The following is a 13,255-nucleotide window of genomic DNA, read 5'->3' on the forward strand; positions in this document are numbered from 1 at the left end:
AACACACACATACATACAAACACACACACACATACATGCAAACACACACACATACATGCAAACACACACACATACATACAAACACACACATATACATACAAACACACATACAAACACACACACATACATACAAACACACACGACACATACATGCAAACACACCACACACACATGCAAACACACACACGTACATACACACACGACACATACATGCAAACACACCACACACACATGCAAACACACCACACACACATGCAAACACACACACGTACATACAAACACACACACACGTACATACAAACACACACACGTACATACAAACACACACACGTACATACAAACACACACACACGTACATACAAACACACACACACGTACATACAAACACACGACACACACATGCAAACACACGACACACACATGCAAACACACCACACACACATACAAACACACACATACATACAAACACACACATATACATACAAACACACACACACATACATGCAAACACACACACATACATGCACACACACACATATACATACAAACACACATACAAACACACACACATACATACAAACACACACACATACATACAAACACACACGACACATACATGCAAACACACCACACACACATGCAAACACACACACACACATACAAACACACACACACACATACATACACACACGACACATACATACAAACACACCACACACACATACAAACACACACACACACGCACGCACGCACGCACTCATGCACAGACTCATTTTTATGAGGACTTCCCATTCACTCCCATGTTAATGCTGTTGATTCTCAGCAAAACAAAATCCAAAAACAGATTAAAATTATATATTACACAGAGTTTTGGCACTTTTGGCTTCCTAAACAGGTTTTTAAGGAATCATTCTCGTCTTTTATGGGGATATAATTTGTATTGAGCTGACACTCACGTAAGGCTGCTGTTGTAACTATTCATAAACATCGTCATTAATTTGGACTTTCCGCCCCCTGACATACTGGATTTCTCACAGCACAGCATTAAACTGTCTCAGCTGCAGGGTGTCTCAACCTAAGGGCGGTTTGAGCTGTGGGATGGTACGGTCTAAGAGCCGTTTGAGCTGTGGGATGGTACGGTCTAAGAGCCCCCCGAGCCGCTGGATGGTACAGCTGTGAGATGGTACGGTCTAAGACCCCCCCAAGCTGCTGGATGGTACAGCCTAAGAGCCGTTTGAGCTGTGGGATGGTACGGTCTATGAGCCCCCCGAGCCGCTGGATGGTACAGCCTAAGAGCTGTTTGAGCTGTGAGATGGTACGGTCTAAGACCCCCCCAAGCCGCTGGATGGTACAGCCTAGGAGCTGTTTGAGCTGTGAGATGGTACGGTCTAAGATCCCCCCAAGCTGCTGGATGGTACAGCCTAGGAGCTGTTTGAGCTGTGGGATGGTACGGTCTAAGAGCCCCCCGAGCTGCTGGATGGTACAGCCTAAGAGCTGTTTGAGCTGTGGGATGGTACGGTCTAAGACCCCCCCGAGCCGCTGGATGGTACAGCCTAGGAGCTGTTTGAGCTGTAGGATGGTACGGTCTAAGAGCCCCCCGAGCCGCTGGATGGTACAGCATAAGAGCTGTTTGAGCTGTGGGATGGTACGGTCTAAGAGCCCCCCAAGCCGCTGGATGGCACAGCCTAAGAGCTGTTTGAGCTGTGGGATGGTAAGGTCTAAGAGCCCCCCAAGCCGCTGGATGGTACAGCCTTAGAGCTGTTTGAGCTATGGGATGGTACGGTCTAAGAGCCCCCCGGAGCCGCTGGATGGTACAGCCTAGGGGCTGTTTGTACAGGCATGTGCCTTTCAGAAGCAGCAGGAAACGTTTCACTTAGCGCTGCGGCCAAATGTAACAGACTGCCCTGGAACCACAGCAAACAGCCATTTTTAATGAAATTGTCGGATTGCCCTCGGAATGGTTTAGTGATTGACTTAATTACTCGCGCTGTAGTTCGTCATTCAAGCATATATTTCCACAAAGATTTTTTTGTTGTTTTCGTTTTTATGGCCCCTTTGTGGATTTTGGAAGGCCTCCCCCAGCTGTCCCACGTTATCTTGAAGTGAAACACAGCCGGTCCTGTCGTCTTAGATGCCGCATGCGCTCGCGTGCGCGTACTTGTGTGTGCCAAGTGGAGGATAGGGAGCAGGGCGACCGTGAGGATCCGCCGGCATGTCTCTGCTCTGTGAAGACTGCCTACGAAAGCTTGGGGGTGCGGGGTGGGGGGGGGGCAGGCCTGACCTCTGTCAAGGTTAACTGTGCTCATATTCCCTGGGGCGTGGAGCCAGCTGAACCCTGCACCCCTCCCCTGCCACTGTTCCACACCCAGCTGCCGCCCTGTCACCTGATTTGTGCCACCATTTCCCAGCCAGTGCTGCTCCTCACCCTCCGTCGCCCGTGGTCCTGTGCCTGGGCCCACGTTCTGTGCAGGCCCAAACCCTCTCCGCCAGTGCCCCGTTACCTAGGCGTCTTGCTATTTCTACAGACCTGATTCAGCTCTGGATTGTATGTTGCTGTTGAATTCAGGCCCCATCCTGTAAAATCCTGCTTTGTTCCCAATGTCCATTAATAACGGGGCCGTGCAGCTTTGCTCTCCTGTTTATCCGCCAAAGAGAGATCCGTTATCGCGGTGAACACCCACTTCCATGTGATGGTTTGTTATAACGTGCAGATATCCATCTCGCGCCCAGCTGGGCGCTCGCCACTCACAGTGCAGCCCTGCTGGTAGCTGCCCGCTCGGCTGTAATCAATCACTGCTCCCCTAATTTCAGAGGCCGGATGACGAATTACACAAACAAAGCTATCTCAGATTCACGATCGCTCCAAAGCGGCCGTGCCTCTCCAGCGGTAGTTTGGAGCCACCTGGCCGGAACGGGCCAGGGTCCCTGAAGTGGGCCAGGCCTCCGAGGCATCCTCCAGCACAAGGCAGGCCTGCACGCCAGGAGCAGAAGCAGAAAAGTCGGGGCACCGCTTTGCATAGTTCTCATCAGCCCGCTTCCAACACATTGGCCAATAATCCTGCCGCTGTGATGCTCTTCCTGCACACTGGCCAGTGATCCTGCCTCACTCATGCTCTTCCTGCACACTGGCCAATAATCACGCCCCTCTCATGCACTTCCTACACACTGTCCAATGATCCTGCCTCTGTCAAACTACTTCTACGCACACCGGCCACATTGCAAAATGACACTGACAGCGATTGAGTTTCCACTTTTCACTCTTCCCTTCTCCCCTCTTCTTCTTCCGCTCCTTATGCCCCAGCGACCCTGCTTTTAGGTCTGTGCCGCCTGTCTTCTCCAAGCTCCACATGGGCAGCGGCCGTGGCGGGAGGGGGGGGGGGCATTCAAGAGAGAGAGTCAGGAATGCAGACCTTCAGCTGATGCAGGGCAGACCATATGGGGTCAGGCAGAGGTCACTGTCGAGTGTGCCCAGAGCACGCCCCCATGAGGCACACGAACGTATTGCTGAAAAATGTTTGGTCCTGCTTCCTGCTATGCTCCCCGGGGGCACTCTCCTCCTGAAGGACACCCAGTGTTTTGGGGGCTGGGAAGTATGGTGAAATGGGACAAGAGTTTGAAAGAAGGACAGGGTCATTATCCTCCCGCCCCCAGCACTCGTTTGCACATTCATTGCCAGGCCAGGAGCTTGAGCTTAATGCACAACGACAGTGTGAGACTATGAAGAATAATTCCTGTATTCAGAGTCACCACGGCAAACACCCCCCCCCTTCACAGACACATCAGGCCCCGATGTCACTGCCTCGTTCATGCCAACGGCGCCTCCACGTGTTTAAGTAGTAGCCAGTCAAATTGGGTGGGGGCCGGATCCTCCAGCAAATGGCCTTTTTGTGGGCAAATTTGGAAGCTGCACTTAATGGCTTGCTGAAGGGGAGATACGACTGGGATGGGGTGCTGAAGTGGGAGAGAGGAGAGGAGAGGAGAGGAGAGGAGAGGAGAGTGCTTTATGGGATGCGTGTAGCGTGTTGTGTCACCGGGCACGCCCGCGTCGCCCGCGGTTACGGCAGCAGCCCAGCTAGGAGGACCGGCACACAAACAGCTCTCTGGTGGCTGCTCTTTACAACACGCTCCAGTAAAATGTGTTACTGCATCTTGGCATGGAAAGAGCCAGCAAGCATTTACATATTGTATTGGTATATTGGGAAAAATGACTTAACATTTTGATTGGAAGGAGACTATGATGGACAGGTTGCAGGTCCCACCCACTCACTGATCATTGGATGGAGGGTGAGTGGGGTCAGTCTAAGTGTGGGACAGGGTAGTCGCTACCATGGGAGGTTAGGCCTGTGGAAGACCTCTGACAGTGTACTGCACGAGAGTAGCTCTCACCTCTGCACACTGGACTATGCTCACTGCCCCCACCAACCATCAAGGGGCCACCAGGCAAACCAACTGTGACAGATTCTAGTTTTCCGGGTGCCGCCTCACTAAATGTGCACTGGAGGGTGCTCACGGCGTGTCAGGGGGTTGTTTCCCGACTCCTCATATCGTGCGAAAACGAAAACACGCATTGACTTGACACATATGTCACAGTGACCTGGCAGGCGGATCAACGACACGATGCCTGTAATGTGGCTGCATATTGACAGGGAGAGGAGGTCTGTCTCATATTATGTATGTATGACCTCAGCCAATAACATGCGAGAGAGATGCCATGTGACCCTGAGCGATCACATCTACAGCAACTGTAAAGGCTGCTATAATTACGACTCCATTTCCCATCATGCTTTTCATGTTGTTTACTGATGTCTTTGTGTTCCGGTTACTTAGAGCGTAGCAGTCGCCGCAGCATTGCCGCCCTCGTTAGAGCAGGAACTAAACAAAACACACTGCGATGTGCCAGGTCTTCTGGCTGTTTGCGGGCTGTAGTGTCATCGGTAGGATGCTTTGTTACTACTGACAACAGCGGCGAAGTCTTTGTCTGTTTGAGTGAAGAAAACAATTAATTCTGAAAAGTAGTTTGTGGCAAAAACAAGAAAGCAAATGTGATTCTGACAGTTTAGACTCTCTGTGTCATGTGATGTTTTTAAGCTATTGGGCAGGACCATGTGGTAGGATCTCAGATCCTTTACTTCAGACCTGTGCAGTGAATCGTCCTAATAAGCCCATCTTTGCAGTGGCCTGCAGATTTTAGCTTTAGGCTAATACCGCTAGCAGCGAGAGCATCCCGTGGAATGGGAGTGCGCTCTTCACACTCATTGTTCATTAACACGGAAGTCACCGCTACCCAGACCAAAGCTCTGGCCCGATCTCTTCACAAGTGTTTCTCTATCCTCCATGTCTTCTATTTGGTGTGACGGCTCCTGCAAAGCTGCCACTTTGTGCAGCGCCTTTCGCAGGTAAAGCCGCATGTAGTCGCATGCTCAGAAGCGGCCTGCAGTCGGTTGTTTCCTGCGGCTCAGATCCCAGACGGGGACAGCGTGTCTCATACGCAGCCCGTCGGCCGCCGTGCGTGGACTCCGATCGCGACAACCGCTGAATGGGTTCCAGGAAGCAGTTTCTGCCCCCTGATGGAACTTGTGAACCCTGTTAGTGATTTCTGTCAGAGGCGGTGCTGGGTCACCCCTGACTGCAGGTCACCGCTTATCCAGATTTGTTTTTTCATATAGAAAAAGCGAAAATCCCACAGTGGGGGCAGATCTGCAGCTGTGTCCATGTCCCCCAGCTTCTGTGAATACCCTTCATCTGAATGGATTGGTGCTGCAGTCCCCGATGACCCCCCCCCCTCCCCAGGCCTGCCGGAGGAAGTCCCCTCTCAGAGTCCAGGCCTCCAGTGCAGGCTTGGGTCGCAGGAATCCCAGCAGCCTCGCAACATCGCAGCCCAGTGCCTGAGGCCGGCTCCCGCCTCACTGCTTCACGCTACCATCTCGCCTCTTTCCAGCAGAGCGTTACGCTAATAGCTGTCAAATAAAGATTCCCATCCGCCTGTCGCTTGGCTCTTTGGGATAAACACAGCCTGAGTGTTTCTGTAACGCGGAGCGCGAGGGCTAAAAGCATTCGGCTGTTACACTTGTCATTACGGAGGATTTAAGTGATTTCCTCAGAACCAGATACTCAACCATTCTGATGCCTCTGTCTGTGTTGCCTCTACTAAATGAGGCTGAATGTTGTCGAACTGTAAAATGTTGCATGCCAAGTTTGGGAGCGCTGGCTTGCATCGTCATGCAGAATATCACATGGAAATCAGCCATGTTGGTCACATGTCACGGCGTGGTGCTAATGTCTAATGAGAGGTGATGACTGGGGGGGAGATTGGGGATTCTGTTTGATGTCAGAGCCCAGGATCCACTCAGGTCCTGAACTGTGGTGACTGTACCCATTAAAGGTCTCGAACGTACCCGCTGTGGCTTGGCGACCCCCGTGGTTCCTCGCGGTGTGAGTTGGGAGCGGATCTCGTGCATGATGGGGGGATGCCCTCCAGCACCAGCCCTGGTGTCGCTAATCGCCCGTTAGCGGAGGCTAAACCTCACTCTGAGATGCAGTGCTTGCTGGTAGGGAAATGTGTGCCGTACTCTGCAGACTAAAAGCCGGGAGAGCCATAAGTGATGCATCTCTGACAATAACCAAGGAGTGAGAAATGCAGTCGGCATTAATATTTCAGCGGGGGCAGATTAGACCGAGCGGGAGGGGAGGGGGTGTTGGGGAAGACCTGGCCGCGTGGTACAAGGCCTCCATTATAGGTGATCGAAAATGGGCCAAAGTGGGCGTTTAGCTTTTACCTGTGTGACTTAAATATGCGTTTTAGCAAGGCGGCTGGACACTGCGCAGTGGGGGGGGGGCAGGTCCAGCGCCAGGACTCCTGTCTGCTTCTTAGTGTCTGCCAAACCCACCCCAGTTGATCAGGGGAGGAGTGAATCGTGACCGCCAGACCTGATGCTGCCCCCCCCCCACATCACCCCACTGTGCGGTGGTGGGGTGTGGTTTCACACAGTGGAAAGTGGGGGGGGGAGCACACATCACAAATTAATCATTTGTTATGTGTTAATCATCATTTCCACCACTGGTGCTGCTTGCTGTATGTCAGCTGACCCCCCCCCCCCCCCCATCCCCCCCCCTCTGGGAAAAACTGCCATCTTGACGTGGCCTCAGCAAAACTTAGTGTGGCTGCATGATGCCTGCCCAAAAGCACGTAACTGTGGGGGCGACCCGTTTGTTTTCCCCATGGGGGTGTCGCCATTTAGAGATACGCAGGTGACAAATGCATGAAAGGGGGGCCCTGGATTCCTACCCCATAAATGGCGGTTTATAGTTCAAAAAAGCCTTCTGACAACACCACAGATCTTAAGCCCGGCATTCTGTTGAGTGGGTGGGGCTTTTTATAAATGGGGGGTGGGACATGGGACAGGAGGGAGCTCGTGGCCTTCCTGAGTGGAGGGTCAGCGTCCTTATTTTTGTGTCACTTTAAAAACGACACCCAGACGTGCCGCTGTGGGCCTTCTGAAGGCGGGAGTGATGAAGGACGTCCGCATGCCCCCCCCGGGACCGGAGGGGGCTGCCCATTGCAGAGAGGCTCCCTAATGAAGGCTGATTGCAGATCAAGCGCTGTGCCGTTTATCTTGCCGGCCGATGGCAACGCGGCTCCGGAGAGGAGTCTGACGTGAGAGAGTTAACTAGAGCCAGCTGGGACCTCGGCGAGATTAAAGTTACAAGAAGAAAAACAATCAGACAGGATAAGTATAGTATCGGTGTGGGTTACCGCCTTCATCTCTGATCCCCATTAGGTTCCTCTCCACCGGCTGCCCGGCTGCGGATGTACAAATGGCACGGAGGGGGTGGAGTCTCTCGTTCACTTTTACACTGGCATACAGCCTCTGATTAGGACCCCTTTGTTTACTTTGATCCTCAACCGCCTCCCCCCTTAATGCCAGGCTCAGTGTGTCTGCTACAGTGCCGGCTGCTTGGTACTCAAATGTGGTCTGAATCAGGAGGGGGGGGGGGCGCCTGGAGGCCTGCGATGCATGCGTATGCGTGGGTCTGCATGTGTGCATGCGTGTCCTCGCGTGATGGAGGTGTCGGCGGGGCGCGCAGCTTCCTGTGAGGGACTCGTACGGATGTTGGCGTCGGCTCGGAGTCGGCTCTGGGGTCCACCGCGTCTCTCACCGCATGGTGGCCGTTTTTAGGAAGCGAGGAGCATCAGGCGAATGCCAGTGCGAGGGGAGCAGAGGGAGGCGCAGAGGGAGGCGCAGAGGGAGGCGCACAGGTCAACGCGAATACCTCCGTGTGAATATGTCACCCCGATCTCACAATGAAGTGGATTAGGCCGCGGTAGATGGGCGTTTAGCGGCGTTTAGCGGCGTTTAGCGGCGTGTAGCGGCGTTTAGCGGCTTACGGGTCTTACGATAATTCAGCACTCTCGCATTCCTCGTGGGGGGAGGTGCTTGGGGTGGCACCGACGCTCGAGCTGGGAAATCGATCTCATTTGAGGCTTAGCACCCGGGGCGTCTGTGCAGGCGCCTGTGGGAAACAGTAGCCACCCGCCCCCTCGGCCCACCGCCCCCTCGGCCCACCGCCCCCTCGGCCCACCGCCCCTACGCTCCTTGGCTTGCAGGTCTCTCAGGCTCGCTGCTTCTTTCATTTTTAAAAGGAGCGTAAAAACGTGCTGGGCGCCAGCCCCCACCGACGGCCAAGGGACCGGTCCCCCGTGTATCGTAATGAAGACTGGGGTCCTCCTGTGTAACCTAATCGCCGCTGGAGTCGCCCCTGAAAACAAATGGGGCAACTTCCCCGCCTCAAAATTGGCTTGACCCAAACAGTCAGTTACCTCTCTATTGGGGGAATTTAACCCAGGTGTGGACCCTGACCCCCCCCCCCCCCCCCCCCCCCCGCCCGGACAGAAGACGAATTGCCCCCCCCCTCCCCAAGGCCTTCTTCAGTGCTGTTTATTTTTGCATAATTGGCAGTGAGCTAGCATATGAAGATTTTAGGGTGGGGGGGGATTCGTCGTCTGCGCACCCCTGCAATTGACTTGTCTGCATGGAGACTGAGAAAAAACAGACCCCAAGCACCCCCCAACCCGGGGGGGGGGGACAACCCAGCTTCACCTTGGAGCCCCACCGTAGGATTTATGAACACCTGTCACAGGGGAATGTGACTCATGTTCTCACCAAGGCAAACAAACACCCCCCACACCAATCTGGAAATAGTGAGAGGGAATGTGTTGTCCCCCCCCTCCAACCCCAAACTCATCACATGGCCTCCACATCAGGGTCCTCTGGATATCTATCTGATGCATGATTTGGGCCCTTTTAGCTGGGGATTATGGGACAGGAAAGTCATTCTTTACCTCATCCAAACGGTAATGCACCATATTAGGAAAAACAAAGGTCATTTTAACTGGATATTTTGACAGGTTTCACAGGCCAGGTTATGAGCTGTTCTGCCCCTCGTGTTGTCATGGAGACCACCGCAATGGGGACGCCACAGCGTCCGTCAGGCAGCGTCCGTCAGGCAGCGTCCGTCAGGCAGCGTCCGTCAGGCAGCGTCCGTCAGGCAGCGTCCGTCAGGCAGCGTCCGTCAGGCAGCGTCCGTCAGGCAGCGTCCGTCAGGCAGTGCTATGTGTCCATCCTGGAGCCAAGATTAACCCCCCCGCAGGGTAATAGAGTAAAATTATTTTACGTCTCCCGTGCTGGAACTAAACGAATAAACATGCAAGCAGAGTGGCGCGTCATGTTAGCGGGGGGGGGGGGGGCCTGGCTGCGGTAAACATCCCCCCCCCCCCCGTTCAGCGGACCAGCTGCTTCCAGTTAATGAGATTAGAGAACAAGGCATTAGCGCTGAATCATTTGCTAGTAAAGGTGAGTCTCTGCATATTGACATTCTGAGGCTGCAGCCGCTCCGGCTTTGGGGCAGGTTGCCATTTGGCCGTCTTCCTTTTGCTTCTCTTTGTTGTGCGTCCCAGGGGTCTTGTAGAAGGTTGCCCCCCCCGGCTACATTTGGGTAGAGTGGGTGCTTCCCAATATCACGCTGGGCCTGGGGTTTTGAGTGCTGGCTGGAGTGGGGGGGACCGTTTTCCTCGGCACACGAGTCATGGTTTAAGGCCGCATTCGTGCAGAACAGCAATACGGGGGTACGAGGGCCAGGGTGTGACCGCGAGTCCCGTGCGCAGGTTTCATTGGTGCCGCGGTCGGGAGCGATCCCAGAGTCAGCCAGCAATCACGCGTTTCCCCCGGCGTGACACAGCCAGCTGCACCAGGGCTGCGTCCCCCCCGTTAACCCTTTGTATGCTTTGGCCCCCGCAGAGCTGCAAAGAGAGGGCAGCATCGAGACCCTCAGCAACAGTTCCGGTTCCACCAGCGGAAGCATCCCGCGCAACTTCGAGGGCTACCGCTCCCCGCTGCCCACCAACGAGAGCCAGCCGCTCAGCCTCTTCCCCACGGGCTTCCCCTAGACGAGCCGGCGAGACCAGGAGAAGGAACTCGTGGACAAGTTCCCCATCGCCAGACAATCCTGACATTTTGGGGCGACGGGAAGCGCCCCCCCCCCTGCCGCTGCGGCTGCCGCTCCTTCAGAGCCCCCCCCCCCATCCGATCTTCCCACCGCACACTCACCCAGGAGCCTCTGAAATTGCACAGCCAATGACAGACTGTTACAGCACCCCGCGCCGCCCGGCCGCGCACAGTGACTCCTGTCATATCCTGCGTGTACTTTTGGTTCATCTCCTTCAATGTGTAAGTTAGTGCAGGTGTGGTCCTGCCCACAGTCTCCGATGTGAAATCCCAATGTTTTTGTGGGGGGTGAACACAGCTGCCGACTCAGGTTGGGGGGGGGGGGGGGGATGATTTTTTTGTTGCACGACCCTGAGGTTTTCTTGCAAGCACCTGGTTTGTCCCCCCAAACTCTCCCCTTCCCACTTGTTTGCTGCCCCTTAACATCGGATGGTTCCCATGCCAACCCTGGGAGAAGTATTCACTTATTCCTGGGAATGAAGCCCAGGAGTTTGTTCCCCTGTCCCCCCTCCCCCGAGTCCGCTAAGGTCTTGCTTGCAGTGATTAATTAACATGTCTCCGGAAGCAGTCGGACCCAGGTAAGCTACTCCTGCATACGACCCAACCCTGTTTCCGTTACTGTTCTAGAATGGCTAAATTCACTTCCTCACTGGATATAGCATTTCGTCACTTCCTAAGACCTGCCCTGTACCTCACTGATCCATAATATGATTTTGTGCACATAATGAATAATTGAAAACATTAAATTGTATGTTTTAAGGTGTTGGTTTTAGCCTTTGCTTTCTAGTGTAACCGATCCAGCAGTTCAGATCCCTGCATGTAAATTTGCCTCCCTTTTCAGCTGACTCCATAGATATTAATTAGCTGCACATGTTTAATGGGTGTATTTGGTTTTTAACCGGGTTCTAAGGTGGGTGGTGTTAATTTAATAGGAAGAAAAGCGACATTCGGATACAGTCGGCTTTGCTGGAGAAGGTCATGGCTGTCAGCCTGTCTCGGATATGGCTGGTTAGCTGAGGATGTGTCACTGTAGGCATTGAGGTACAGACTGTGTTCAAGGTAAATACACGAGGTAAATACACGAGTATTTAAGTATGTAAGTAGCTAGGTCTGGAGGGTGTGGCCTTCTTCTGGGAGGAGCCTGGAGGGTGTGGCCTTCTTCTGGGTGGAGCCTGGGGGTGTGGCCTTCTTCTGCGAGGAGCCTGGAGGGTGTGGCCTTCATCTGGGAGGAGCCTGGAGGGTGTGGCCTTCTTCTGGGTGGAGCCTGGGGGTGTGACCTCTTGCTAGGTGCACCCTGATTTGAGCATGATTCAAAACCCAGAGGGTACGTCCCAAAACCTTTATTTGCACCACTCTCCCTCGCTACCTTACCTTCGCCATGGAGGTTTTTCCAAATCCCAGATTTCCCAATAGCTTAGGGAATGAGTGATTGAGGGCCAGTTTTCACTGAAATCGCCCCTTCATAGGGGGTATGAGGAGCTCTGGTCCAGAGTTCTCTTCCTGGAAGAGAAATTCACCCATGCATGATGTAGCATAAAGGCTACTACTTCAGATGACTTCACACGTGAAGGCGGAGCACGGGAAGCCATTGTTGATGCAAGTCTATCCCAATACTGCTTTTTTGTCTGCGCTACCTTCTTCGCTCACTCACTCCTTCCTTCCCTTGTCAGCTTGAACTTTCAACTTTAGACAGTGAGACATCGAGGGAGGGGGAGAGGTCAAAAAAAAAAACAGTTTTGGGATGAGTGTGGCCCACTTCTGGGAGGAGCCTGGAGGGCAGGGCCTCCTGCTGGGTGGAGCCTGGGCATGTCTTTAATGTTTTGTCTATGTGACAAGTCCTCATCTGGCCCAACTGCTCCCTTGCAAACATTCAGCAGCTCGCTTAGAGTACACTGCAGTGGCTTAAGGTCACGTTGCCATTGGTAATGTGGCCAGATCTGAGGGAAGGGGTGCATTAAAAAACATGTGAGCCTCTGACAGTCGGACGGAACTGAATGTATGGGGACGGACGCCACTTCCTGTTTCCGCTTATGTTCAAGCACAACCGTTACGAGTGATGCACCGTTAGGAATGGGGATGGGCACGTCATGACTGTATGATTCATTTTGTACAATACCAAGTGGTGGGTCTCATTGTTTGCTAAAAAGAAATCCCTATAATTAAACGTATGAAAGTTTAAAATTTCCACCTGTTTTGTGTCATCGATTTAACAGTAAAACGTGACGTTTTATTTTGAAGCGTTTACCCTCCGCATGCACATCGCTGTCAGAAGCCGTCACTCGGTGCGGCAGTGAAACTGTCAGTCTCTGCAGCTGCAGGTCTCTCCGGATGCAGCTCAGGTTAAGGGCTTCACTCCAGTGAAACCACAGGTCCCCTTGTAGGATGTGGACCAGCTGCCTGTCTCTCATTTCAGACCCCCCCCCCCCCCATCTCAGCACCTGTTACCGTTACCTGCCTAGTATCAACGTCCTAGGAGCAGAACCAAAAATCGAGTTTCCAAGCAGAATTCAAGTGAGTTTTCCCAATTCCCGTTGTGCTCCCCGCTCTAAACTGCCTTTTACATCATATACAATTAAAGATACTCAGTGACGTCTGGTCTCTTTCCAAGGAAAGTATTCCGGAAAAAAAATGGGGAAATGCGAAGTTAATCTTTCCCCTTAATTTGGAATGTTTTTGAAATGGTCATTTGGGGCTCCCCTTTTGTTCAGGCTCCCGTTTGCTGCTCACAACAAAATTCCATCCTGCTCAAGCCT

General features: G+C 53.2%; 1 protein-coding gene across 1 annotated transcript in view; it reads left to right on the forward strand.

Annotated features, from left to right (window-relative positions):
* Positions 1 to 12,687, forward strand: part of bcas3 (BCAS3 microtubule associated cell migration factor) — a 127,072-nt gene extending 114,385 nt beyond the window's left edge. Inside the window, 1 exon segment of the mRNA XM_049001543.1 lies at positions 10,296 to 12,687. Within this exon segment, the coding sequence (XP_048857500.1) occupies positions 10,296 to 10,444 (149 nt within the window). The 3' untranslated portion in view covers positions 10,445 to 12,687.
* Positions 12,688 to 13,255: the final 568 nt, after the last annotated feature.

This window comes from Brienomyrus brachyistius, unplaced genomic scaffold (assembly GCF_023856365.1).
Source record: "Brienomyrus brachyistius isolate T26 unplaced genomic scaffold, BBRACH_0.4 scaffold59, whole genome shotgun sequence".
Lineage (NCBI taxonomy): Eukaryota > Metazoa > Chordata > Actinopteri > Osteoglossiformes > Mormyridae > Brienomyrus > Brienomyrus brachyistius.